Source organism: Ictalurus punctatus, chromosome 16 (assembly GCF_001660625.3).
Source record: "Ictalurus punctatus breed USDA103 chromosome 16, Coco_2.0, whole genome shotgun sequence".
Taxonomy (NCBI): Eukaryota; Metazoa; Chordata; class Actinopteri; order Siluriformes; family Ictaluridae; genus Ictalurus; species Ictalurus punctatus.
In genome coordinates this window covers 2,543,520-2,571,015 of record NC_030431.2, presented here as the reverse complement: position 1 = coordinate 2,571,015, position 27,496 = coordinate 2,543,520, and the positions used below count along the sequence as shown (strand labels likewise).

Sequence of the window (27,496 nt, the reverse complement as noted above, 5' to 3'; positions counted from 1 at the left end):
GGATAGTAGGCGAATTTGGACGCAGAACATATTACCCACTGAATCTTTTCTAACATCCCATTTTGCCTTCAAAACATTGCAAATCTTAGACTGCTTTCATTGAGAACCTGCACACACTGTAACCATGACAACGTTCTTTCCACTCCTGCTTAGCTAAATGTTCCGGGGAATTAGCTAGTTTATCTGTCTAAATATATAAACAACAAATGCTACATAAACAAATCACTTTATTTATTTCTGGTTGGTTTATTGATTGATTGATTGATTGATGGGTGGGGAGGTGGGGTTAGGGTTAGTGTTAGATTATCTGACAGGAAGTGCAGGGCCAGAACGAATCTTTAGCAGCTGGAGTTTCGTTTCTCCTTTTTTTTTCTGACTTAACCCTCTGAGAACAACTTGCAGTCTCCAAAGTTTCAGTTTCAGTTCATCTTTGTTTGTCCTTGAAATGAAAAGTTTCGTTTCATTGACTGTATTTAATGTTCAACTTGTTTTCAAATCAACTCTTTTCTTTATATAACAGATCATCATCATCATCATCATCATCATCTGAGCGCTGAATAATGTGATAATGTTCTATTATTGAGGTCTAAGTGAAACCGAACCAGACCCAACTAACAGAAACACAACCTCTGTGTAAATCTAAGCGTCTCTTCTTCTGTTTATGTTTTTCCCACCCGTATTCCTACACATCTCAGACAGTGCACTGTGATTGGCCAGGAGTGTTTGGCACGTTGCATTCCGATTGGCTTATTCGTAGAAGTCTGAGCTGTTAGCCAATCCGAGTGGTGAAGGCGGGATGTCTCGAATTCGAGTAGGAAAAAAACCCCACGACGCGACACTTTTTTTTTTCTTCTTCTTCTATCCCATGCCTGCGCTTCCCATGGCGCCCGCTGCTGCGCTGCTAAGCGGGGGACGTTTTAACTATTATTAAACTTAGGGCTGTCCGTTGTACGCGTTTATTATCTTTTTGTTATTGGTGAATTCATTTCATTTGCACCCCGAAGCGGCCATGACCGTGGAGCAGAATGTCCTCCAGCAGCACTCTCAGAAGGTAACGCGCTCGTGCGCCGAATGTTTTGCTATGCGCCAGTCTGGCAAAGTTAGCATTAGCTTAGCTAGCTAGCTAACAAACTAGCTAGCTTTTCTTAATCTCAACTTGGCGTTTATTTGTGTACGGCTTGCTGTTGTATGTATTTGTTTGTTTGTTTGTTTGTTTGTTTGTTTGTTTATGCATGCTATGAACTCAGTATGTGGATTGTGTTGCGTTACGTCTGTACTAGCGTAAAATTCCAGCTAGCTAAGGAGCTAATGTTGACATGGGCTGCGAGACACGCCTAGAAACGAGTTGCTAGCCACGTAACGCCAGTGCTTCAACCGTTTAGCATAGCATGCTACTGTAATGTTTACTCAGCTCGAGATTTAAAACACACTGTGCAACATCAACATTTATAACGCGTTTACAACAGACTCATTACACTTTGGGCCATTGATGCACATGCATGTTATTGTTGAGTGTAATTCAGTTGTGTGTGTGTGTGTACGGGTGTGTACAGTGTTGTTGTTGGTGTCATAGACACCATTTATGGTAGTATGTGTACAGAAAAGTTTTTCTTGTTTAAATTTAGTCACTTTTATGGGAAAATGAGTGAGTCGTGAGAACATTTTTTGAACACATCATGTACTAATTTAATTAAATACGCCATAGAAGGTTTATATATACCCCGCCCCACCTGCCTAATATCGTGGAGGTCTTCCCTTGTGCCGCCCAAAACAGCTCTAAACAGCAATTTAGAAACCACCTTGAGCTCTTTGTCATGTTCCTCAAACCCATCCTGAACAATGTGTATAGTGTCTCAGGACGCATTATCCAATACCGTCGCCAAGAAGGGGTGTACTTGGTTTGCAGCAATGTTTAGGTAGGTAGTACGTGTCAAAGTAACATCCACGTGAATGCCAGGACCAGAGGTTTCCCAGCAGAACGTTCCCCCGGAGCATCACACTGCCTCCACCGGCTTTCCTTCTTCCCATAGTGCATCCTGGTGCCATCTCTTCCCCAGGTAAGCGACGGAGTGACCCGGCCGTCCACACGACGTAAAAGAAACCGTGATCCATCAGACCAGGCCACCTTCTTCTATTGCTCCATGGTAGAGTTGAAGGAAATAACAGGCACTGAACTTGCAGAGCTTGAGCACATGATCTGTGAGACATCTCCATACCAGTTTTTTTATTTCCGTCAAAGTCGGATAACGCTAATGACACAGATGTGGTTTTGTCCCTCGTCACTTTTACCACTCATCGCCTCGCGCACTTCCTTCTTCATGCCTTGTGAAAGATTTGTGCCGGAATTAAAAATTCTTTAATTTTTTTTTATGTCACGACGTTGCTGTACGTAGTATTACAGTTGCAATAATTGTAGTTATAGATATGGGATGTGCTTTTTTTTTTAAACATTTTATGGAGTACTGTCTCCGGAAAGAACACACGCGATGCCGCGTTTAAATTTCTACAAAAATGACAAGGACCTTTAGAAGACAGCCGACTCTTACGCCGGTTCAAATTTGACTTGTTGCTACTTAGGTGGCCTTCTCCCAAATGACACACAGGGAGCGTGATGAGATATATCTGGTACATCCTTAGCTGTGAATAAAGGTAGAGATTTGTGTGTTTCTTTCTACAGCACCAGCAGACGTTACTGAATCAGCTGAAGGAAGTTACTGGAACTACAGATGTTCAGCTGTTACAGCAGGCCCTACAGGTAAAGAGGTTCTCTTAGCGCGGTCAGTACTTACATTACATGCCATTATAGGAAAATAATCAACGACCGGGTGTTTCCGAGGCCTGACATGACGTGGAGTTACCGTTACCAAGTTGATTCCTTTCCAATAACAGTACATCTCGAAGTGTTTTATTCCACTTGTACCACAGCAGTTTGCCATCGATACAGTTTTGGTTATTATAGAACGATACGCCACTTAAAAAAATATAAAAAATCTGCCTGTAGTTACGTTTAATGTTTTGTAACGTCCTCAGAACAAGTTGGTTCCCGTTTTAGCAGCCGTAAACAGTATTAACTTCGTGTTCTCTTGAAGTGGATAAGATAAAAGCTGCAGCTTGTTAGAGAGAAACCTCAAAACACAAGGTCCTGTAGGAGAAAACCCAATTTACCCAAAATTCAGCTGCAGTGATGTATAACAGGCTTTCCCAGACTACCACACGAACGATAGCCGCCCTTAATTAAATCATCATTTGCAGACGAAATCGAAGCGTTTTGATGCGAGTGTGATGCTGAAAGTCGAAACCTTTTTTACGTCAAGTGCAACGTCAAAGTCTCGTTTTGTTCCCAGGTCAGCAATGGTGACCTAGCCGAGGCGGTAGCCTTTCTTACAGAGAAGAACGCCAAAGTCCCTCAACAGGATGAAGCCACCTACTATCAAACCGCGCAGATCGGCAACGACAGATACATCAGCGTGGGCAGCCAGGCCGACACCAGTACGTATTTACGGACCGTTATATTACGGCCTGGTCGCGTGCGTGGACGGTGATGACTTGTGCGCTTTCTCGCTGTTCTACGCTGTATGTATTAACCGAAAGTATTTAACCGTGTCGCCTCCCTTAAATATGACTCACGAATACATGAATAAGAATATCCGAGCTCTTGGCGTGTATGAAGAGGCGGACCCGGTAATTATTCCCACATGCTGTAAGTGCCTCTTAAAACTCGACGATGGTGGTAAATTCACCACTGTAGTAGAGATCCGTACGTTGCATTTGCATCGCCGTGGGAGTTGAGGGCGTATAAACGAAACGGCATGACGTTTGGCTCGCGTTTCAGATGTGATCGATCTGACCGGAGATGATAAAGATGACCTTCAGAGAGCCATCGCGCTCAGCCTGGAGGAGTCCAGCCGGGCCTTCAGAGAGACGGGCATCACGGACGAGGAGCAGGCAATCAGCAGGTGCTTCGCACGCCTCGACGACATCTCAGGCTGTCCTCCGAGCATTATTATTATTATTATTATTATTATTATTATTATTATCATTCCTGTTCTACTGTGTCATTGTTTAGAATTGATGTTAAGGACTCTAGTGTAACTGGGTGGTGTTTTGTCTCTCAGGGTGTTGGAGGCGAGTATAGCGGAGAACAAAGCCAGCCTGAAGCGCACACACACGGAGGTGTGGAGCGACTCGCCCAACCCTCACGACAGGAAGCGGCTGGGTAACTGCCCCGTAGGCCTGAAGAATGTGGGCAACACCTGCTGGTTCAGCGCCGTCATACAAGTGAGCTCCGTTGTGCCCAGGTCTCAGTTCTCACAGCACGGCTTTCTGATTCTATTCAGTTTTATATTGAAATTAGGCTTGTTTTAGGGTGACATTATTGACGCAGCATCAGTAGAATATAATAGGTTGTGACTTCAAATCCCAGAACTGTCCCAGTCTCTCTCACACACACACATTTGGGTATGTAGGCACTACAAACCTTCAGTTGATCTTCTGCTGACCCTGCGCTCTAGAGTATACCGTCGCCTTCATGGATGCGAAATGTGAAATTTATACATGTTAAAAAGTTATTTTCTACACAAATAATTCATAGAAATTGTTAATAAGGTGTTAGACATGGGGTATTAGGATCTGTAAAATGAGTTTGTTTGTTTGTTTGTTTGTTTGTTTTTTGCACAACAGTTGTGTGTAACTTTCTAAACTCATTTCTCATAGTAAACAGATATCAAATGTGTCTCTCAAAGGGAGCAGGAACGTTATATCATGGAACGTTAATTTGTCCTGACTGCGCCAAATAAATCTCCGCTCGCTGTGCCGTGCTGTGTTGATCTTCGCTGGCCCGTGGTAGAACATGAGCCACGGAGCGATATGTGTTTGGATCACCGGATACACAGTCACATGCTGTTTGCTTGCCGCGTGTAATCGGACTCCCGAAGAAGCCGAAGCGCGTTTGAAGGCTACGGGGAGTGCTGTTGACATTCTCAGAGCTGTGCAGGCTTGTATATTAATAATGCAGTCGGGCCTCTTGCGCAAGAGTCGAAACAAGACACGCTTTTAATCACTTTACTCACTAAACCTGCCACAACAAGCTAACGTATCCCATCTCCACCGCATCGCATCATTAAGATGAGGCTGGAAAACAGGGCGTTTATTTCAGACACGCATTGGGCTTCTTTTAAATGAAGCTTGCCCTCTCACCTCAAGGGTTTTGCAAATCCTGCATAGGATAAGCGGTATGGATGGATTTACAGAAGCGCCCCTCAAGTTACAGCACACCGCACACGTCTCCTTTCAAGTCGTTGATATGAAACCGCTGCGTTTCAGACTAAATTTGCACAAACTACGGAGCGAAACGTGGGACACTAACTGGACTTTTTTGTGAACACGACATTTCTTTGCGAATGAATTCTTTATGCTTGATCGTTTATAGAAGGAAAAAAAAAACCCCGTAGAAAAATTTCGGTTTAGATTTTTATTAATCTGGACATTTTCTGTGTATTTAATTTTTTCAGTCATTGTTTAACCTGCTGGAGTTCCAGAGACTGGTGTTGAACTACTCTCCACCTACTCGAGTCCAGGATTTACCCCGAAACCAGAAGGTGGAGATCTCCTACTCCAGCACATTCGCACAAATACCCTGTATTACTGCCACACACACACACACACACACACACACACCAGCTTATGTCTCATCCCAGTGACCTTTGGTAAAGCCTCACAGTGCCCCAGTTTCATCCCAGTGCCCGGGTTAGTCATTGCATTGCACAGGGAGTGAACTGAAGGAAGAATATTTTCAAGCTTTATTTGTTCTCTGGCTTTAACACTACGTCTAATCTGTGCTAAGCAGCTTCCACAGCCACAGGACCACCGAGCCTTGTAGGATTCAGTCCCGCACTCGATTTCTCGCTTGCTCTTCGGGGCTGGTGGGAAAGCACAGGCAGGGTCTTAGGCTATAATCTGTTAGCATGACAAATAGCACTCGGAGGGGGAGGGAGCGGGAGGAGACGGGTCACTGGATGTAAGAATCGGCCAATTTGTTCTGAAGCTCCTCTCCTCTTGGAGAACGTCTCAAAATGTAAACTTCTCTCCCTCACACCTCTGCTTCAGCGTTCAGGATATTAAGTGTCGATATTTAATCACTATTTCGTATATTTTTATTGGAACAGAAGTTAGTAAGTTCCGCGTTTGGCCGAATGACGGTAATAAACACTTAATACGACCTAAGCCATCGCTTCTCTCCAAATTGCAGACTTTCTCAAATTTTTGGACTCTGTTCAGTCGTACTCGTTTCATGTCGGAGCACGTATGACGACGGTGAGAACCGCGTTGCTGAATAACAGTACTAAAGATTAATTACACCATAAAATACTGGGTGTAGCAGAAATTCATCGTTTTGAGTTTCTCTGGGATGAGCAGACACGACGTGATTGTGGCGTATATATCTATATTCTATACAGTATGTACAAACACACACTCGTTTATAGAGTATACGTATATCGTATGTAATAAAAGAAAATCCACAACGTATTTTGAACTCGTTCTTCCTCTGTGTGTCCAGGAGCACAGGAACCTGCCCTTCATGCAGGAGCTGAGGAATCTCTTCTCCTTGATGGTGGGATCCAGGAGGAAATACGTCGACCCGTCCAAGGCCGTCGAGATCCTCAAGGATGCCTTTAAGTCCAGCGAGTCGCAGCAGGTATGCCTCATGGCTTCTGATAAGTTTTTGACTTGCCTTGACGGTGTCTGATGCTGATATCAGACCACAGACCTTCCGATAGATATTCTGTGGCCTGAAACACTGTGTATCGGATCTGGGTGTTGTGAGTTAATGTGTATATTAACACACATAAGTGATTTAGTGGTGATCAGTGGGCATTGATTGCTGCTGCTGTGCTGGTGTTTACGTGAGCTGTGTGTAAAAAGCCCTGCAGCGCTTTTATGACAGTGTGTGTGTGTGTGTGTGTGTATTAACAGCAGGATGTAAGTGAGTTCACTCACAAACTGCTGGACTGGCTGGAGGACGCGTTCCAGATGAAGGCAGAGGAAGACAGGTGAGCTCTAGCACCTTGCTAACACCTTCACTTTTTATGACGAACGACCGAATTTCCTGCTGTTTTTCTTGCATACCTTGTGCCCTCATCAATCAAAATGACCTATGACCTTTTACCTATTATGCATGCTAGCCATTAACCGAGCACTACGATGATAAACGAGCTGCATTTAACTACGTGACTCCGATCAGTTCCATTGGATAAGCACTGAACCCGACTCATGAAATGACGGCGTGGTTAACACTCGACCGAGTGCCTCACCGCGGTTCCCTTGTTCTCTTTACAGAGAGGACGAGAAGCCGAAGAACCCGATGGTAGAGCTGTTTTATGGGCGCTTCCTGGCTGTAGGTGTTCTCGAAGGTGAGGAATTTGTGTCACGAGTTTGTGTTCTCTGTGTGTTCATGAGATCCCTTCGTCCTTGATGTCGGATCGAGCGTTAGATGGATATTTGTCCGATCTGACGGATGGATTCGAATCGAGATTGTAGCAAAGGCTTCAGCTCAGCTACAAAAAAACTCCCAAGACGGTCCACCCAGGATTTCACGACTTCGCGATCGCAGATTTTTTTTCAAAATGGCCGCAGATTTTCCACAGGTCTGGGCTAAGACATGTTTGGGTCAAACATGAGCACAGCTGAAAGGTCTCATTTCCCCGACAAACGTCGCCGCGAAAGGCCGTGCGATTTCCCCAATTCGAGTAGTTTTCGGCAACACTCACAAAAAAATCTCGTACAGACCGAAAAACACGGTCGGGGGGAACTACTACACGTGTAAGGGTCTTTTATATAACGTTAGTTTTGGGAGTCTTCGGCATGACTTATTGTCAGGGAAATATGAAATGTCGGTCAATCCATGGTATGAGGTGTCTTTAAGACCTGCGTGTACGTTGTTTTTCCTTCAGGAAAGAAGTTTGAGAACACTGAGATGTTCGGACAGTACCCGCTACAGGTAAACGGCTTCAAAGACCTGCACGAGTGCTTGGAGGCCGCCATGGTGGAGGGCGAGATCGAGTCTCTGCATTCTGCTGAAAACTCTGCCAAATCTGGACAGGAGGTGAGCGTCCTGTTTAAATGTGCTGGTCTGAACACTGCACGTGCACAGCAGGGATTTTCCCGGAAGCCATTTTGACCACAGTAGGCTCTAAAAGTCTTTGTGCAGGGTAGCGTGTACTCGCCAAATTAAATTCTCACCATAAAAGTGTTGATTGTTTTGTGTGTGTTTTTCTTCTTCCCTCTCAGCACTGGTTTACTGAACTTCCCCCAGTTTTGACCTTCGAGCTGTCACGGTTCGAGTTTAACCAGGCTTTGGGCCGACCTGAGAAGATCCACAACAAGCTGGAGTTCCCCCGAATGCTCTACATGGACAGGTGAACGATCTTCTCATCCCCTGGTATTTTTTTTCCCCCCCTTAAATTTGTTTAACTGGGGCGTCCCTCCTCTGCTCAGGTACATGGACAGGAATCGTGAAATCACACGGATCAAGCGGGAGGAGATCAGGAGACTGAAGGAGCACCTGACCGTCCTTCAGCAGCGGCTCGAGAGGTGAGCTGCTTTAGGGAGTGAAATGTAGGACAGGACTCTGCAGGGTTGAGGAAACCCACTGAGTTTAACTCTGTAGTAAGTCTAGTTCTCGTTGAGGGTTAATTCAACACGGAGGACTGCGCTGTGTGTGTGTGTGTGTGTGTGTCTCTTAGACGTCTCGTGTTCTCGGTAGCGTAATTGAAAACTGTGGCATTGTAAATATTTGTAAAGCAATATTGCAGGAGTGTGTGGTGGAGACGAGCTGTCGCTGCGGCAGACCTCGCAACAGCGTAGTTTGTTTAGCTTATATTTATAGATCTCGGAATTTGGATTACACACACTCTCTCTCTCTCTCTCTCTCTCTCGCTCTGTTTTCCTCTGTCAATCTCACTATCTCACACTTTTTCTATTTCTATCACTCTCTAACTTTCTATCTATCTCTGTCTCTTGCTCTCTGTTACACTTTCTTTCTTTCTCTCTCTCTCTCTATCTCTGTCTCTCCTTATATCTCTTTCTGTCTCTCTGACTCTCTCTCACTCTTCCCTTCTGTCCATCTGTTTTCTCTCGATCTCTCTTTTTATCTTTATTTCTCTCTCTCTGTCGCTCTCTCTCCCTCCTCCTTCTCCCCCGATCTCTGTCTCTCTTGAGCAGCATAGTTTGTTTAGGTTATATTTATAGAGTTGACTATCTCACTCTTGCACTCACACACGCCCCCATCTCTCTTCCCCCATTTCTCTCTGCTTTGCTGTCGCTCTATTTCCCTCTCTCTCTCTCCCTCTCTCTCTCTGTTCTGCTTGCTCTCTCTCTCTCTCTCTCTCTTTCTCTCTCTCTACTTTGCTGTCGCTCCCTGCCTCCCCCCCCTCTCTCCCTTGTGTGTGTATGAGATCAGTATTCACCAGAACATTCTGTCTCACTGTTTCAGGTATCTCAGTTATGGCTCGGGTCCTAAGAGGTTTCCTCTTGCAGATGTTCTTCAGTACGCCATGGAGTTCGCCTCCAGCAAGCCTGTGTGCTCTTCTCCCATCGAGGACTTCGATACGTCAGCGCCACCTGGTGGCACAACAGCACTGGTGCCTCCTGCGCCAAGGTAAAGCTCGAACCTCAGTCTGCGTTACTCCGATTTTTGTTTTGCTCAATGGATGAAACTATCATCGCCATGTTCAACTTCGCTAAAGGGTCAAGCCACCTCACCTTTATTTATTTATATAGCACAAGTAATGACGACAAAGTAAAGCAAAGGATTTCAAACAGCAATCAATCAATTAATCAATAAATAATCAATAAATAAACCTAAAAATAAATGAATATAAACAGAAGAACTGCTATTACAGAAAAAGACTCAAATGCCTAGGGGAATAAATACTTCTTCTTATATATATATATATATATATATATATATATATATATATATATATATATATATATATATATATATATATACATATATATATATATATATATACACACACATCTACACATCTACTGAGACTGGTTGTATAACTGATTACTTGCGCTACTTGTGTTATAATTTTAGTATTCGCATAACCTTTGAAAAACGTTAACAAGATGTTTATATTCAAACGACTGGTTTGTTAATGCGAACAATACAACGAAAGGATGTATATTATTATTTTATTGAGTATGTGCCGTGTGTTGTGACACACTTTAATCAATGTAATGATATACACTTTAATTCAACACAGTGTGGCAGAGCAGGGCCCTTCAGCCCCTCCAGACAGCTCCGGGGCTTCTCCTCAGCCGCAGCCTCAGCCTCAGCAGCAGCGCGTGTCCATCCACAAGCCCTTCACCCAGTCACGTGTGCCCTCAGACCTTCCCATGCACCCCGCACCCCGCCACATCACGGAGGAGGAGCTGCACGTGCTCGAGGGCTGCCTGCACCGCTGGAGGAGCGAGGTGGAGAACGACACGAGAGGTGCAGCGATTACCTCCAGCACACACACACACACACACCTACACATATACATGCCATGTCCGTTTTCTCACGCTTGCCATGTACTTGTCATGCCAGATCTGCAAGGGAGTATATCAAGAATCCACAGAACCATCGAGCTCATGTACTCAGACAAGACGATGATGCAGGTGAGATTTAAAAGAAAAATAAATAAAGTATTAGATTACAATAATTAAATTGCTTTGCCCTTTTTTGTCTTCTTGTACCACATGGTCGTATCTGATTGGTCATAAGGTCTTGAAGCCAGTCCTGATTTTCTGTGATGAAATTTTGAACATGTGTACCGTGCTTCAGGTGCCGTACCGCCTGCACGCAGTCCTGGTGCACGAGGGCCAGGCCAACGCAGGCCACTACTGGGCGTACATCTACGACCCGCAGCACGGCTGCTGGATGAAATACAACGACATCTCGGTGACCAAGTCGTCGTGGGAGGAGCTGGTCAGGGACTCGTTCGGCGGCTACCGCAACGCCAGCGCGTACTGCCTCATGTACATCAACGACAAGAAACCCTTCCTGGTCCAGGGTAATTACAAACCTACGCCGCTTCACATAATAATCTAATAATCCCCTTTTCTTATTATAAGTGCGCACTTGTACGAGAAGTGCTTTTTATAACGACGTCATTATTCATATAGCACTTCATTACACACCGAGTGTCTCGTTGCACTTACCTTCATTTATTTCGTGCTGCAGCTCACACGCGCCTGTCTCACTCGGAAACCTTTCTATAAATATCCGACTTTAGCGGATTCCCCCTCACACTGATATTATGATGTGTTTTAGGACACAGTTTGACTGGGAGGGGGGGCGTGAGACCCACAGAGGTCATGCATATGATTTTAAAATACGATTAAAAAAAAAAAAAGTTCCAATTTGGATCTGAATCTATAATACGTGATCTTTTTTTTTTTTCTTTCTTTTTTTTAATTTTTGTTAGCTATATTAGACTTGTGTTTCCAGTGAAAAACGAATGAGGGTCAGTGTTTTGGACAATAGATACAGTATGTGTCCTTTTATTGGCTAAATAAACATAAAAAAAAGATATATATTCTTTTAATTGACAGGAATACAGTACAAAATACAAAAACACATGTGTACAACATGAAAGACAGAGAATCATTATTTCAAACAAAATTTCATTAATAACGAGATGCTTTCTAAAATGAGTAATAATCTGTATCCTTGAGAATGTTTGCTTTTGTGCTTCTACATCTGGCAAGGAGGAGGTATAAGATGTTGACATTGGCTAAGTGTGTGAACAAAAGCCTCTGTGTGTGTGTGTGTGTGTGTGCCTCAGAGGAGTTTGATAAGGAGACAGGCCAGGTGCTGAGCGGTCTAGATAAGCTGCCTCTGGACCTGAAGTTGTACGTGAAGGAAGACAACCAGCATTTCGAGCGAGAGCTGGAGGAGTGGGACGCCATTCAGGCCAGGAAAGCCCAGCAGGAGAAGCTGGCCATGGCCGCAGCCGCCGCCGCGGCTGCCGCGTCTCCTCGTCCCACGAGCACCGAGACGAGCCCTGCCGAGAACACGGGTCAGCCTTTGCCATACGTATGAACACACAAGTGTGGAGTCAGAGAGCGGAGTAGGGGGAAGTACGGCCGCCATGTAGGAACGTGTAACTGTTTTGTCAACATACGAGATATTTTTCTCTCTCACCCGGAGATGTTAGTGTCACGAAAGCTAGGCAAATACTCAGTAAGGATGACACGCCGTACATTTGATCCTTTCGTAGTTTATAGTAACGCTGTGAACGATTTATACGAGCCCTTCTATACAGTTCCTACATGGAAATTATGACGTATTAGAATAAAACACGTTTCTATTTTTGAGCTGCACTCACTCCTAGAAGAAACCGCCGTTCTAGAAAAAAGTTCAGCACCTTCTAATCATTAAGAATCGAATCTTTAACAACGCCAAACGAATCATCCCTGCGAGGAGAATCGCAGTCGCGATGAAACCACTCCCAGAAAGAACGCTCGTTGTGCGTGTTACACGAGTCACGTATAGAAGAGAGTTCCGACGAGCCGAGAGGGAAATAAATTCGGCGTGCTAGATTTTCAGGTTCAAACTGTAATGCGTTTCAATAGCGATATTTAAACGGCTGGACGGAAATCCCTCCAGAGAGACTTCACGTATTGCTGTGAGAGTTGGAGTGTCCTAATGAGTGGCTGACTCGCTCTGTGTGTGTGTGTGTGTGTGTGTGTGGACTCTCAGCTTGCCAGCAGGATCCCGATTACATGGAGCAGCCGTCGCCCACGGATGACTCCAAACACCTGCAGGAGGACACGGAGAGAGCCATCAACAAAGCTGCAGCTGAACAGGATGAGAAGAATCCCGAGGATCTGCTTTACGCTGTAAGAAAACACACACACCACACACTCACATGCTGAGGAGCCAGACCAGTGGTGTCTGGGTCAGTTCCTCTGGGGCCATTTAGCGTGTTTTCTCTCTTGTTCTAATGAACTCCGAGGACCTACTGGGACACGCCGTCGGATTAGTTTGATGGGGAAGTAAGCCTGTACGTTTGGGTTTTAAAGGCTGTCTTATTTCTCTAATCACTGCAGGTGATGTATTTTGCAGACGTTATCTTGGTATAGACGTGGCACCCCAATGCTTAAATTTAATCGGACACCACATTCACATGAGGTTTTTGTTTGTTTACTTGCTTTACTTCCTTATCCTCCTTATTTATTCGCCCCTTAACTCCCAAGTTCTGGATATGACATTATGTTGAATCAAAAACCCACTTCACGTCATTGAATGAGTTCAATGCAGTGTTTACTTCAGATCGCAGTACAACTGCAGTACAACATCGTCCACCATCTTGTTTGTTTTGAGTCACATGGGTCACGTGATTGAAAAAAAAACAAAAAAACAACAACTCTGAACAGCTGAAACGAGTCGTTAGTGATTCCAGACTTACTCCCTGTACTAAATTACGTAGGTTAGTAACAAAAAGCCCCGCCTCTGCTCTTCATCATCTGATCGCGAACATACGGAGCTGAAACTCGTTAGGGTAGTGGGCGTTTCCTTTTCGTCGCACGGTGACCGCGGTAGACCAATCGCTACAGACTAGGACATCTGACCAATCGGAGCAGAGTATGCTCTCTGAAAGGAGGAGTTTAGAAGGAATCGTTTAGAACGGATCATTTAACGAGTCGTTTTTGACGCTGGGGAAAAAAGTTGAAATGACGAGCACGTTAGCGTGTTTTTCGTTTGTTTTTAACCTTAGACTCTTGTAAATCTATTGTATGAGACGTTGAAAACACAAATTAGGCAAAACAACATTTTTAAAAAAAAATTCAAATCAGCTAGTGTTAACTGACCTGCTTTTAACTCCTCCAGTGTTTAGTTACTCTTAGCTTGAAAGTAGTTTGGTGACCTCATGAGATTATTATGTCTACGCTGAGAAAACATTTCAACAAGGTTCCTCACCAAGCACTTGAAGCACTTGCTTTTAGATATTTTTTTTTCCCCGCCTACAGTAAAGCCTGGATAATCTTCCTTTTTGTGGATTTGTGCTTTAAACAGAATGAATTCAAAAGGCGTTTGAGATGCAACGTTTCTTCATTAAATAACACAAACAGTACCTAATGCTCACCCCTGATGCCGACTGCTGAAGTTCTAGGAGCAATCACTTAAGTAGTTCTTAAAAACAAATAACAGTGCTCGAACAGCCTTCCTGGATTTTCGTTTCGATCCGTCATAATAAGTCACTTTGTTGTGTGCCACTGATATCGAGTCTTTGAGTTGGTCCTTGGGGAGTAGAATAAATATGAGCTGGATTTATAGTCAATTACTTGGGTGTTATTGGTGTTTCTTCATTTCTAATCGTTTCTGTAACATGTCAGCTAAATCAGGGAAGAACAATTATTTTTCTGCGGTTATAGTTCTTTCTTTCTGTATGTGGGCTCACTTATCCTCGAGGCTGCAGCTCGATGCCTCCAGTTAATCTCTGCGAATGAACTTCGTGACCCGGATCCTAATGGGTTTCTTTATTTATGCGTATATTTATTTATTCATGTCAGTCCTCATTTTCCATTTCTCCCAGCTGTTCTTCTTTCACTCTTTCACTGCCTGTTTCTGTCTCTCTGTTCTTCTCGAACCGTTTCCTCACTTCTGTCCCTGCAGGCAAAGTCCCACGCATCCCCTGCCCAAACCCCTCCCCCTGATCCTGCACAGGATGGCTCTGCCTCCACCGCGGTCACTCCTCATCGGGTGGTGGAGGTGGCCATCCCTCACGTAGGAACCTTCGTCATTCAGTCCCGAGAAGGGGGGTACGATGACGAGGTAGCGCCCGTTCCTGCCGGTGTTTTGTTCATGTGTGACGTGGGGTTTTCCAGAGCCGTTTAGCAGCTGCATCATTAACAGCCTGTTTGCATCTGCGGAGCTCTTGCGCTTCTCAGCGTGCTAAGAATAGCAAACGTGTGTGCTCGGACAAACTTTGCTTTCTTTTAGCTAATCTGACTAGGTTTCTGAAAGCTTGAAAAAAATTTTTTTTCCTTATTTTTATTTATTTTTTTAGCATGTAGTTATAACTCAGGAACGTTTGTATGTGAACGCAGGACTGAAATGTAGTTCGGAAATGTTAAACCCAGCTCTGTTGAATTCTTGATTCTGATTGGTCAGAAACTGTTGGTTAATTTTTTATAAGAGCAGCTCTAATAGTAATTCTGGCTGTCAGGCAAATCACAGGTTACTATTATTGCACTTGTTATAATACTTTATAGTTTCTATAGTAACTTCCAAAGAAACTTGTATGACGGATGTTCCGTATATCCAAAGTATAATATTAAACACTCGACGACAACAAAAATCGCCGATATGGTGAAGTTTTCTGAGAAGATGTTTCTCTATGGAGTCTCTCCCGTGTCAGTGTTTTGTATCAGCCAGAGGTAAAGCTGGAACTTTTGCACCACTGGAAAGTCTTACGATGGGGGACATTGTGCTTTGCGGTTTTCTCGGTAACATGACACGCGTTTCTTTTTTTTTTACCTCTTTCTTACTTAGAAAGTAGAGGCTGGTGAGGAAACAACCACTTATAGCCGCTACATAACGTAAGCGATAACTTACCCATTACGGCACAATGTTTTATTCCTTAGAGATCATATAAGAAATGATCATGAAGTCTTGTAGAGATGAAGAGATTTTGGCCGTGTTTACCTTCTTAGACCGGTAGAGGTTTAGGCACTGAAGACACTTGTTCATTAGGTTTCTGCATGATCTTCCCTGTAGTCTTAGTGCAAGGGAAGAAGTTTGCTGTGGTGTGCGTGTCTGTGCCTGTTTGTGTGGTGATGAGTTCACTGACTCTCTGTCATTAGCATCCCCGTGTGACCGCTGAAGCTATTATGGGTCTGTACGGTATTAACGTGGTTTCCTTCCTTGGGCAGACAATGATGACTCCAAACATGCAGGGTATTATAATGGCCATTGGGAAAGCCAGGAGTGTGTATGACAAGTCTGGTCCCGAAGCAGCCTTCTTCAAGGTACTTTTTGCCCCGGTGACTGTGCTAACCTTCTGTGTGTGTGTGTGTGTGTGTGTGTGTGAATGTGGAATTGTCCAGTAGGTGTTATATTATATAGTTAGGGGTCCAAGCACTTAATGCTGCAATCTTTATTGTTTTTGTTGGGATTCTTCATCGTCCTACTTTTTTTTTTTTTTTTTCTTCTTCTTCTCCTTTCACATAAAAGGATTCATGCCATGAAACTTGGCAGGTAGGTAATACTCCTTCCCACTAGATGGGTCTGATTTGTCTAACAATGCAGCGTTTTGCATTCCTGGGCATATCTCCGGTACTGTGAGGCTGCAAGACAAAAGCTCATTAAGATCCATTTACTTAGATTTCAAGCTAATTTACATAATATGCAAATACGATTCAGAGCCATGCAAAAGGCTTGCGATCATGTGTAATATGCCATATTCCCGTCATGCCCTCTAACTATCACTGATTGTTGATAGTATCGCCTGTGGTTTTGAGCGGTGAGAAGAAAGGGGCGTGGCTCGGTATGATTGACTCTCGACATGTACAAGTTACGCTGCTTACCTCTAGTTGGCTGTAGCTGCAAGTGCTTTCGTTAACTTTTAGTCTTATTTACCTACCCGTTAACAAGTTCAGGAATTCTGCAGAACTGAAAATAAATGCAAGTTATGACGCGAGTGTGACTGAGCTCATTATAAAAATTTAAATAAAATGATAAACTACATGTGCAGGATTCGTATAGGATCGCAAAATAAACTAAAAGGAAACGGGTATTACGAGATACAACACGATTTATTTTTGTTGATCTTATAGCGGCAGACACAAGATTTCCCCGACAGATATTTAGCTTTTTCAACTTGATGACCATTACGATAGTCGGACTCTCTCTGCGGTTCCCCATACTATAGTCGGTCGTCTCAAGTCTACCGTGTAAACGTCCTTCGTGTTGACCCCCAAAGACGCCAAAGCGAAACGGAGGCTGCATCTCCTCAATGCGTCTCCCTCTTGACAACAAACGGTACAGCAAACGTACCAATTCTGGCACATGCATCTAAATAGGGGAAGCCATAACGGTGTCGAATTGAATTTAAATATTGTAGCCAACATCCTGCTAATCTGGCTCACTCGATCAGCTAGGTTTTCGCAAGCATTTGACAGCGTTAGCATCAGTCGAATATCAAGAAACGTGAATGTAATTGACATCTTTCTACTCTGTAGTATTCTATGTAACTGTGCACAACTTTGCAACTATGGGCCAACTACTTGCGAAGGAGTGCTTGGACCCCGACGATTGCTGCCTGCAGCTATATTTCTAGTTTAATGGTGAACTGTTGCTTGTTTGTGTAAAAATAAAGAAGCATGATTTATTTTTTTACAGAAATATTCCCGTTCGCAGTTGTATACTGTCAGTACATCCGCAGTCATTATATGTTACATTTGGTTAATTTTTTGACATTTGTTTTAAAGCCATGGTTTTAATTGCCTTTTGGCTGCCTGCATTTTTTTCCCCCATTTTTAATTGTTCTCGAATGTGCGACATCTGCCTCGCCTTGACATGTCTTGTTGATTGGCAGTGCCACCTTGACTGTGAGTCGGATGACTGACAGCCTTTAGACGCTAATCGTCAGTCTCAGTGGGCTGTGACGGTGCCTGTGCTGGAATAGCAGTTGACTGATAAATCATCAGCGGCGGTCAAACTCTCTGCCATCTGTTTATCAGTCTGTCAAGAAAGATGTCGAATGACTGATATCCATTCATACCCATAAGTACTAGAAATGTATAACGGTTTTATTAATGTGCACTTACAGAATCTAAGACCAAATGATACTTTATACATGTTGTGTTGTAGGTAGGGTGTATCGCAGTGACATGGAATAAATACCATAACTGATTGGTGTCATTTTATTTTCAGGATCTTTTCAGCTTCTTGCACTCTTCTGCAAAAGAAAGAACTCCTTGATCTTTACCGTTGAGTGATTTTTTCTGAATTTTCTTTTGCAGCTGGTCCAGTGGGATTATTTTTGCAGTAGAGGTCGACCGAGATGGGCGGAACCTGCCGATAACCGGTTAATCCAACCGATAGTTTTAAAATTGATACTGAATGAAAACTTAATACTTAAAGTCAAATAATGCTGAACTTTATTACAAAAATAAACAGTACTGCCTATACCTTGGAAATGTACTGAAACAAATATATATGACTGTTAGTAAATATTAAAGTAAATAAAATGTATGCATCCAAACTGAACCAAAAAGTAACACTCCAAATAAATAAATAAATAAATAAATAAAAAAGACAATGAATGAGAATGGGGGGAAAAAACAACAAAAAACAACACTTTAAATACCACAACAAAATTTGTCAATGATACGTTTTTATTTTGCCTCTAGAGGCCGCTCTCGTACTGTATAATGACAGTGGACCCGTCTCTAAAACTATCGGTGTGGATTTTTGCCAATAACGTTTATCGGTGCAGAATAAACTGCAAATTCGGCCAACAGTCTAGTTGGGAGTACTTCATTTCGGCTAACCACTTGACTTCTTTCCTGCTTGCTTTGCCTCTTTTCATCCCCTGAAAGATGCTATTAACCTCTAGCTAACATTTTTAGCATTTTATATGCACTGTTTTAGTGCATTAGTACCGTTTTGTTTGGTCCTGAGTACTTCTACTTCATGTCCTTTTTGAAAAAAAAGTGTTGAAGGGAACAGGTATTAGCAGAGCGATTAAACTTCACAATCTTCTGCGGTAATGTCTGATGTTTTTGTCTGTAAAAAGTCATCCTTTTGTGTATCAGCCTGTGCCATTAGTTTGATAGTAGAACGTTGTACAAAAGCACATTAAAACCCATTGTAACCTCGCACCACTTTAGCACTTACGATAAAGCAGCGTAGCTTTTGGAAGCAGCAAGCGAGCACATACACCAAACATTAGTTTCGCTGTTGCTGTGAGCACGCGCACACACACACACCTAAATGCTCCTCTGTGACATTTCTCACTTCTGAGTGGTGTAAAAACAAAAGAGTGGATTTCTTCTTTCCTGCTGTCTGTTCTGCTACTGTTGTTTTCATTGTTAGGCAAATGCCAGTGTCGGACACTGTGGGACGACACGCCCACACACTTACGATCAGGCCGAAAGCTGCAGTTTCTCTACCATTTAATTATAATTGTATTATACATTTGAAGCAACTCTTGGTTAATGATGATTGACAGCTTTAATAGAGTTGTTTTCTGTCAGATGCACCTGGTTGTTTGTTTATATTTCTTTTCCTGTTCCATTGATTTCCTTTTTCGTCTCGTTCGTCATTCAGGCGATTAAAGTCGAGTACACTCGTTTGGTGCGGTTAGCGCAGGAAGACACGCCGCCTCAGAACGACCATCGGCTGCAGCACATCATCGTTTACTTCATCCAGAACCAGGCGCCCAAGAAGATCCTGGAGAGAACCCTGCTCATGCAGTTCGCAGACAGAAACCTCGGCTTTGACGAGAGGTAAGAAGCTGCCTTTTAATATAAATAGTGTATTTCCCACACTATATCAATTTGTATGTCAAAGCAAAATCAAACTTACTGTTAGCCTAATGTTAATGTCAGATTTATTTTGTAGTAATAAGCAAAGAACCAGAAATGGATTTTCAACATGTCGATCGCACGGGGGTTGTTTTTGAGTTGACGGTCTGAGTTTTTAAATTTTTTTATGGAGAGTTCGAAAGGGCAAAATGTTCCTTTATTAATGAAAACTAGAGCAGACACGCATCTTAAAATGTCACACGCACAGTGTCTTCTCAAGTAGAGGTCGACCGCTAGTGGATTTTATCGATATATAAGTCTCGCGGTACCTGCTGATTAACCCATTAAACAGCAGATAGTTTTTAAATTTGTCACTGAATGAAAACATAACACTCAAAGTAAAATATTGCTGAACGTTATTCCAAGAATAAACCGTACTGACTGTACCATGAAAATGTTCTGTACCTTTTTAAATGAAATATATATATTAATATATATATATATATATATATATATATATATATATATATATATATATATATATATATATATACTAAATATTAATAAATTTTAAACTAAATAAAAGTTGTACATCTAAACTGACCCAAAACATAACCATCTGAATAGCAAATAAAAGTCTAAACTGAAATGAATCAAATGGAGAGAAAAAAAACAACAAAACAAAACACTTCAAATAACACAACAAAATTTCATTTTTTATTTCACCTCTAGAGGCCGCTCTTGTACCCTTCTCAGCCGCTCCCACAACGGACTAAACCTGTCGGTGTGGATATTTACAGATAACCGGTAGTTCCGGCAATTTCAGCGGTGCCGATTAATCAGCAAAACCTATCGACCGGTCGGCCGCTGTTCTCGACGTTTGTTTTAGAAGCAAATCGCCATACAACCAATCGGAAGCTAAAAAGAATACGCATTTCGGCAGTAGAATCAGATGTTTAAGACGAATAAACGATCATTTGTATTATTTAGGAGTTTGTCATTGTGTTTGTATGTTTTAGTGTGATTGTGGAATAAAATCTCAGCCAGAACTTTCCGTAGACTCACCATCTCAGTCGTCGTGAAGTTTTCACTCTGTTTTCCGTATTCCTAAAGAAGAGCGAACGAATGATTTAAAATGACTAAGGAAGCTAAATTACTAAATGTACTAGCTAAATGACTTCATCCAGGCCATCCCAGTCGCTGGCGCTCGAGATGACTCGAGATGGTCTAGTAGTGAGGCAGCATGTCTTATTTTCTTGCTAGACCGCTTGAAATGCTTTCCTGTGGGATGTGGCAGAAAAATCCGAGCCCGTTTGTTTTTATCTGCTCACGAACCAAAATATGGCTCTGCCGCTTCTGTTCCTGAATGCCCGCTCCCTTCCCCCTGTGGGATTGTACCGTGCCAAGCGTGCCACACAAGCCATATTTATAAGCGAATTGATTTCCTCCTCCTTCATTTTGAGGAGCGTAATTAGATTTATGCGAGCGCGGCCCAAACGCACAGCTCCGGAGCGCGGTTTTCCATTTTGCTCACGGTAATAAAGAATGATTCATAGCCTCAGGCACGAGGCCTCGGGACACGGCTCGCCATCTAGCCGTCTCATTTCTGAGATTAGCTCGTGAGTCACTCTCACCCCACCGCGAGCTCTAACGGCGATATGTTTTCTCCCTTAGATGTAAGAGCATCATGAAGGTGGCGCGGGCCAAGCTCGAGCTCATCAAGCCTGACGAAGTCAACATGGAGGAGTACGAGGTCAGCAGTTTTTCCCCTCCACTAGTCACAAAGTGTTATCATCATCCATGTACTGCATTCTTATTAATCATTAATTTAAACTTCTTGGCTTAGTTTAACTGTCCGTGTATCTCTTTGACACAGTGTACTCGTACCGAACGTTCTGAACACACTTGGTTCTGTTTGATGTCCTAATATACAGATGTGGAAGAGTAACGAATTATAATCACGCTATCCAGTGTCGAGACCGGTTCCGCTCCTCGTGATTTCCTTCGCGTGTCGTCTCGGGGATTTTTTTTTCTTTCTTCACCTCCGTCTCCTCTATCTCTACATCCAGATTTCTTCGAAGCTTAAAAGTCTATTGTTAAAAGCGTTATATAAATAAATTTAAAAAATGAAATCGAATCGGACTGGCTGCCGGAGCGTATATCGTATTTTGCTCGGAATAGCTCGTTGTGTTGCAGTGTTTAGAAGATCTTTAAACCACAGTAAGCACACACACAGAAGTGCTACCAGCCAATCAGATTGCTGCCCACTAGATTCTGAAGCTCGTGGCCAGATTAGTGTACAATACGTTTCAGATGCTCCGTGAGGCGTGGGAGGAGCATCTGAGGCAGAGACTAGAGAGAGAACGACTCGAGAAAGCTGGTCTTATTGAGTTTTGTCAGTATCTTTGAAATAAGACTCATCTTATCTCTGAAAGAAGAAATTATATTCATTCACAAATAAAGTCCGACTCTTAATGAGTTTTGAGTTAACAGGTCGTCTGAAAATCACTGGAGTATTCCTTTAATGTCGTATATTGTTACTCGTTGTGTTTGTGTGAACAGATGTGGCACCAGGACTACAGGAACTTCCGCGAGACCACGATCTTCCTAATGATTGGCCTTGAGATGTTTCAGAAGAAAAGGTAAACACGACTGAGAAAAACCGACCTTCCCAAGGATGCTGTGTTTCTGCATTTCTGTCTCCACCAGGGGGCAGCGTAACCTCTGTTATGTCCTCGCACTTCCCTTGTCAAGGGCCTAGTGAGAAATGTAAATCTGTTAATTAGTACGTTTCATTATAGTTTATTTGTAACAGTCGCAACGACAATTAAATGCAGCCGGATCAGGAACGCTTTAATAATTATAGCACATCATGTTCAGGACATGGTGTTCGGTAATACGCCAGGGTCCGTTTCCATATCAAATAACTGTGTAAGTGTTGATTATAGCAGCGCTGGGCTCTTCTTTTCTTCTGTTCCAGTTACGTGGAGGCGTTGATGTACTTGGTGTACTCGTATCAGTACAACAAAGAGCTGCTGTCCAAAGGGCCGTACCGAGGGCACGACGAAGAGCTCATAGGCCATTATCGCAGAGAGTGCCTGCTGGTGAGTGTGTGTGTGTGCGTAGGTGCGTCAGCTCCAGCACGGCCTTTTTGCCCCCGGGGTCATAACCATATCGCCCCTCCCATATGTGTCTCACAGCTGTGTGGAGCAGCATTTTCCATCAGAAACACACAAAAAATGAAATGCGAGGATTCACAGATTGAACTAATACAAGCATATGCTCGTAGGATCTTTTTAAAAATCTGGAAGCAGTTAAGCAAATAAAATACTAAACTGCCGTATGTATGTAGTACATGCTTTAACAACGGTTTGCGCTGAGTGTAAAATACTTCAATGTAGCTTTTTGTGAAACTTTGAAGTGGATTAAAAAAACTTTCAAATGTACTATGCCACCATTTAAAAAAAAAAAAAAAAAAAAAAAAAGTTGGAATTTATAAATCCATTAATCATCTGATATTTATTGGTGCAAAGATGACATTGAAATCCTGCCATCAACGTTAATCAGTACTAACACACACACATAGACCTAACCCACCCACTGGCCTAGTTTGTATGTTACCTCAAATAATTGAAGTATGATGCAATTCAGCTTGATTCAAAACCAAAAAGTGTAATCCAGTCTGGCTGGGATATGAGATTTCCTTGAAAAGGTCCGTAAAAGTCAAATGTTTTATTTTGATATGAGAGGGAGAGAGAGAACATTTTTTTTTGTTTGTTTAAAAGAACAACCGACAACAATTTAAACCTGTACTGTGCTTTAATAAAGCCTACACTACCGGTCAAAACTTTGTGGACGCTCGACTGAAAAGTTTCTCGTGATCTTATAAAGCTTTTAAAGGTGTGTAATTAAACGTGTGAAATCGGTGCCACAGACAAAAATGTAATCGTGCTGACATATTCGTTTCTTTCTTTCATGAGAAAACAAACATTTTATTTACAAAAGAAATATTTGTTTAAACGGACGACTCGGAGGGAAATGTTCCGAAAAGCGGCCGATAAGAGTCCGGCGTCGGCGTGAACTCCTGTAATACTGTTTAAAAAGCATCTCAGGGAAATTCCTCAAGAAATCAGGTGAGAAAGCGCCAAGAATACATTTCTGGAAATTCTAGGCAGAAAGCGTGTCTACTTTGAAGATGATAATGATAAATAAATGAAAATAATTTAGTATTTTGTTTTTTTATTACAACATAGTTCCATTTGTGTTCCTCCAGAGTTTTGATGACTTTATTATTATTCTACAATGTGGGGGGAAAATAACTAAAGAATGAGTGTGTTTAAACTTTTGACCGGTAGTGTATATGGAGTCTCTGTGAAATGGAAACAGAAAATCTCAGATGGTCCGTTTACGGGTTTTTTTTAAGCCTCGGGGCCCGTACTATCAGATTAGAGCACTGACAGAAACTCGACCGAAACGCATCATACTGTTCCGATATGTTTTTTCCTCATCATACCACTGACCCATGGGAAACCATGTAGACAATCCCTCTGGCCTTCTCCTCTCCCTCTCTGAGCTCATTAAAACTGTTTGACTCTAATGACTATAGTGCTTTTGTGTTTGGAAAGGGTGTGTATCTGAAGTGATCTTATAAGTCATAAGTTTGCTTGCCTTTACTGTCACACTTGAAAGCAGACAGGGTTGTGGGGGTTGTTGTGTTTGGATTCCCTGTCGGTTTTGTTAGCTTTATCGAATAATCATCAGCCACGCTGTGTGTGTGTGTGTGTGTGTGTGTGTGTGTGTGTGTGTGTGTGTGTGTGTGTGTGTGTGTGTGTGTGTGTGCGTGCGTGTGTGTGTGTGTGTGGCTTTCTCACAGTGTGTGCTCCTTCTAAGAACTTTGAGACCTGTGTGTGTGTGTGTGCGCGCGCGCACCCAGTAACCCTAAACGGCTATTGTGCTCTAATGTAATCATCGGGCTGCAACTAGGAAGCAGACGCTGCTGCGAGTGTAAACACATTACCGTGCCGTTGTCCTCGTTTCACCTCCACCATTTTGGAGCCGTGCAGGGGCTCTGGCTCACGCTCAAGCCCTGGCCATTTCCCCCACTGCTCTGCTTTAATTGGAAATACTGCTAACATTGACATAGCTAATGTACTGTGCTGCTTTTTTTTTTTTTCTTTTCTTTTCTTTTCTTCCCCCCCTTTAATGCGACACACGCCTATTCCCTAATACCGCAGTTGGATCGCAGAGGCCTGCAAGGTCAACAGGGTTGCTTATGCCGCAGGGCTCTCGAGAGCGGCCGCGAGCGCATCAGCAGGCACGTCAGCTTCTGCGTCAATAACGAGACGAACTCTCCAGAACATTTCTGGCCAGATGAGAATACTTTAAGGAGATGTGCACGAGATAAGAGCTTTACTCTGAACGGTACAGGGTACATAAAGTGCATTCGTGTGCGTGTGTGATTTCCGCAGAAGCTGAACGAGCAAGCGGCAGCCATGTTCGAGAGCGGCGAGGAGCCGGAAGTGAACGACGGCCTGAGCATCATGAACGAGCTGGTGGTGCCGTGCATCCCTCTTCTGCTGCTCGAAGAGATGGAGGAGAAGGACATGGTAGCCGTGGAGGACATGAGGAACCGCTGGTGCTCGTATCTGGGACAGGAGATGGAACGTAAGTGTTGTAAATCATTTCTAGAGTGCACGTACGGAAGAGACATGAAGAAGCTAATGTCTAACACACACAAAAATACTACAAATAAATAAATAAAAACAACTTCTCAGCGTGATCAGTCACAACTGGAGCTAAACACGTGGACTCGCGCGCCTCATGACTCCGATCCTCCGCATACCTACTCCTTAATTATATAAACTTTGATAAAAACCAATAATATTTATTATATATTATATAAAACTATGTAAAAAATATGTAAAGCTCGGTTCCGCATTGCCCTTTTACACCAAATGAAACCGATTTTAATCAGTCAAATTTGCCTCATTACTTTTGCATTGAAAATAAAATGCTAACGTAGATAATAAGTAAAGAAACTACATTTAAATACTCACATGTTCCACTTAAAACGTGATTTCTACATAAACAGCAGAGTAAATCCTGATTACAGTTAGATATACAAGTCACACTAGAGCTTTATTACGTTTCAAATTACTTCACATAAAATCAAATCCGCAACTTTTTTTAGTTTACTACATAATACCCATTTTATATAACGTTTTTAGGAAGCGAGCGTTACAGTAGACTTGGGTGACATAAAGTAGCGCATTAGATATTAAACATATGTATGTAAATATTACAAAAGTTTTATTAGTATTCAAACCGGGAAATTAGTTCTGACAGCCCTAATGGAAATACGTTAAGCCTGTTTTTACAAACAGCAGGGGGAGTCTGCGTGGGAGGGAAAATAATATAGGCTATAGAAACTGAAAATTTAGATGCATAAAGAAAAAAAAAATATATATATATATATATATATATATATATATATATATATATATATATATATATATATATATATATATATATATATATATATAACTGCAGTTTTGATTTAGATTACCTGGAGATTCCCGTCCCTAGTTTTAGTGCTAAAACATCCAGCTATGAATTATAGATTTTATTTTAAGGGGTTTAGCACAAACACACGTGGAGACCCGTTTAGGTTTTTAAAAGGCTCACGTGAGGCTAATTAATTAGAAATAACGCTGACTAAATCTACTGTACAAGCCAATCGGTGTCCTGCCATGTGTGTAAAATTGTCAGTCATTCAGTTTTATTTGATAGTTTTATAGTTTATTGCTATGTTTTGCTGTCAGTCCATCAAATTAGATCACCGGTTTACTGCTTGACGTTTCTCGAACCCGAAAAGACATTCATACTTTGTCAGCCGGAATCGGTAAACCAGTTTGCATCAAAGATGCGGATTTGTTTTTGGGGGGTTTTTTCTTGATCCAAACACCAGTGCCTCCCTGAACTCGTTAATGCCGTTAAAAAAATAATAATTCAATGAAAAGCAGCCTTCTGTTGATAAATTATTCTGGCTCAGCCCACATCACCGCAGAATTTGGGCCACTTATCTGTTGTTTATTGTTGTTCTGTATCTAAACACATTCCTGTCTTTGCAGCTAATCTTCAGGAGAAACTGACCGATTTCCTCCCCAAGTTGCTCGACTGCTCTACAGAGATCAGGAGCTTCTCCGAGCCGCCCAAGCTTCCTTTATACTCCACCCTGGAGCTGTGCGAGCGCTTCGGCCGTGCCATGGCCTCCCTCACACTCAGCCGAACGCCCGCCGACGGCAGATGAGCCCTTCATGGACCTCTCTTTAAACCAACCCCCTCCCCAAGCCTTCCTCTGAAGCAGGGCTGCTTCAGCTGTTACTTCTCTTTAGTTTTCATTTTTATCATCATTATCCGTATCACTATCACTAGTATTTGGAGGTTACGCTCATCTTTTAAAGCTAATATGGCACAGTGGGGAAGGACAATGAGCGTTAACAAAATTGGATTACAAACTTCACAGCTTAGAATTTGCAGCATGCTGCTCTGGCTTTATCAAGCGAGGTTGAATATGTATTTGGTTATTTTATTGTTGTTTTTATTAGCTTTTTCCTCCACCAGTCATTTTGTTTTTTTTCATGAGTCGGCCCTTTTTTAGAGTAAAAAGGAAAGACTTGCTGCTCAGCCACCCCTTTATTACAGCATCATCGCACTCGTTTTTGTTTTTCTAAAGGATGGGACTGAACGTGAAGACCAGGAGAGTCAGAGATGGCTTGAGATGTATAGAGGTGTGTGTGGGTGGGTGTGTGTGTGTGTGTGTGGGTGTGTGTGTGTGTGTGTGTGTGTGGGTCTTTGACCTGAGGACTGCAACTCTCAAAGTTTTAAGCGCTGTGCTAGGCAGCTGCGGACACGCCCCCGCAGCTTGTTAATACGTTGAGAGAATAAAGTTTTATTTATGGCGCTTTTA

The 27,496-nt window shown here is 42.7% G+C and overlaps 1 protein-coding gene across 3 annotated transcripts; it reads left to right on the top strand.

Moving 5' to 3' along the window:
• Nucleotides 1-833: 833 nt before the first annotated feature.
• On the top strand, nt 834-27,496 carry usp25 (ubiquitin specific peptidase 25). Of its 3 annotated transcripts, XM_017489453.3 has the most exons (26): nt 834-1,051; nt 2,678-2,755; nt 3,345-3,489; nt 3,833-3,956; nt 4,116-4,278; nt 5,511-5,597; nt 6,557-6,694; nt 6,973-7,049; nt 7,336-7,409; nt 7,950-8,101; nt 8,287-8,414; nt 8,494-8,589; nt 9,491-9,655; nt 10,272-10,501; nt 10,598-10,668; nt 10,835-11,063; nt 11,838-12,071; nt 12,755-12,894; nt 14,672-14,830; nt 15,931-16,026; nt 19,331-19,509; nt 21,202-21,280; nt 22,090-22,169; nt 22,508-22,631; nt 24,996-25,191; nt 26,658-27,496. In XM_017489453.3, the coding sequence occupies exons 1-26, from the start codon at nt 1,010-1,012 to the stop codon at nt 26,834-26,836; spliced, it is 3,465 nt and encodes a 1,154-aa protein (XP_017344942.1). In that variant the 5' UTR covers nt 834-1,009; the 3' UTR covers nt 26,837-27,496. The 3 variants fall into 3 exon arrangements, with proteins under 3 accessions (XP_017344942.1, XP_017344944.1, XP_053542605.1); XM_053686630.1 differs by lacking the exon at nt 3,345-3,489 and having other exon boundaries at nt 923-1,051; XM_017489455.3 differs by lacking the exons at nt 14,672-14,830; nt 15,931-16,026 and having other exon boundaries at nt 837-1,051.

Coding starts and splice junctions, on each gene's coding strand:
- usp25 (XM_017489453.3), top strand. CDS start 1,010: ATGACCGTGGAGCAGAATGTCCTCCAGCAGCACTCTCAGAAG. Junction 5,598..6,556: donor ATTTACCCCGAAACCAGAAG/GTGGAGATCTCC, acceptor CTGTGTGTCCAG/GAGCACAGGAACCTGCCCTT. Junction 12,895..14,671: donor CCGAGGATCTGCTTTACGCT/GTAAGAAAACAC, acceptor CTGTCCCTGCAG/GCAAAGTCCCACGCATCCCC.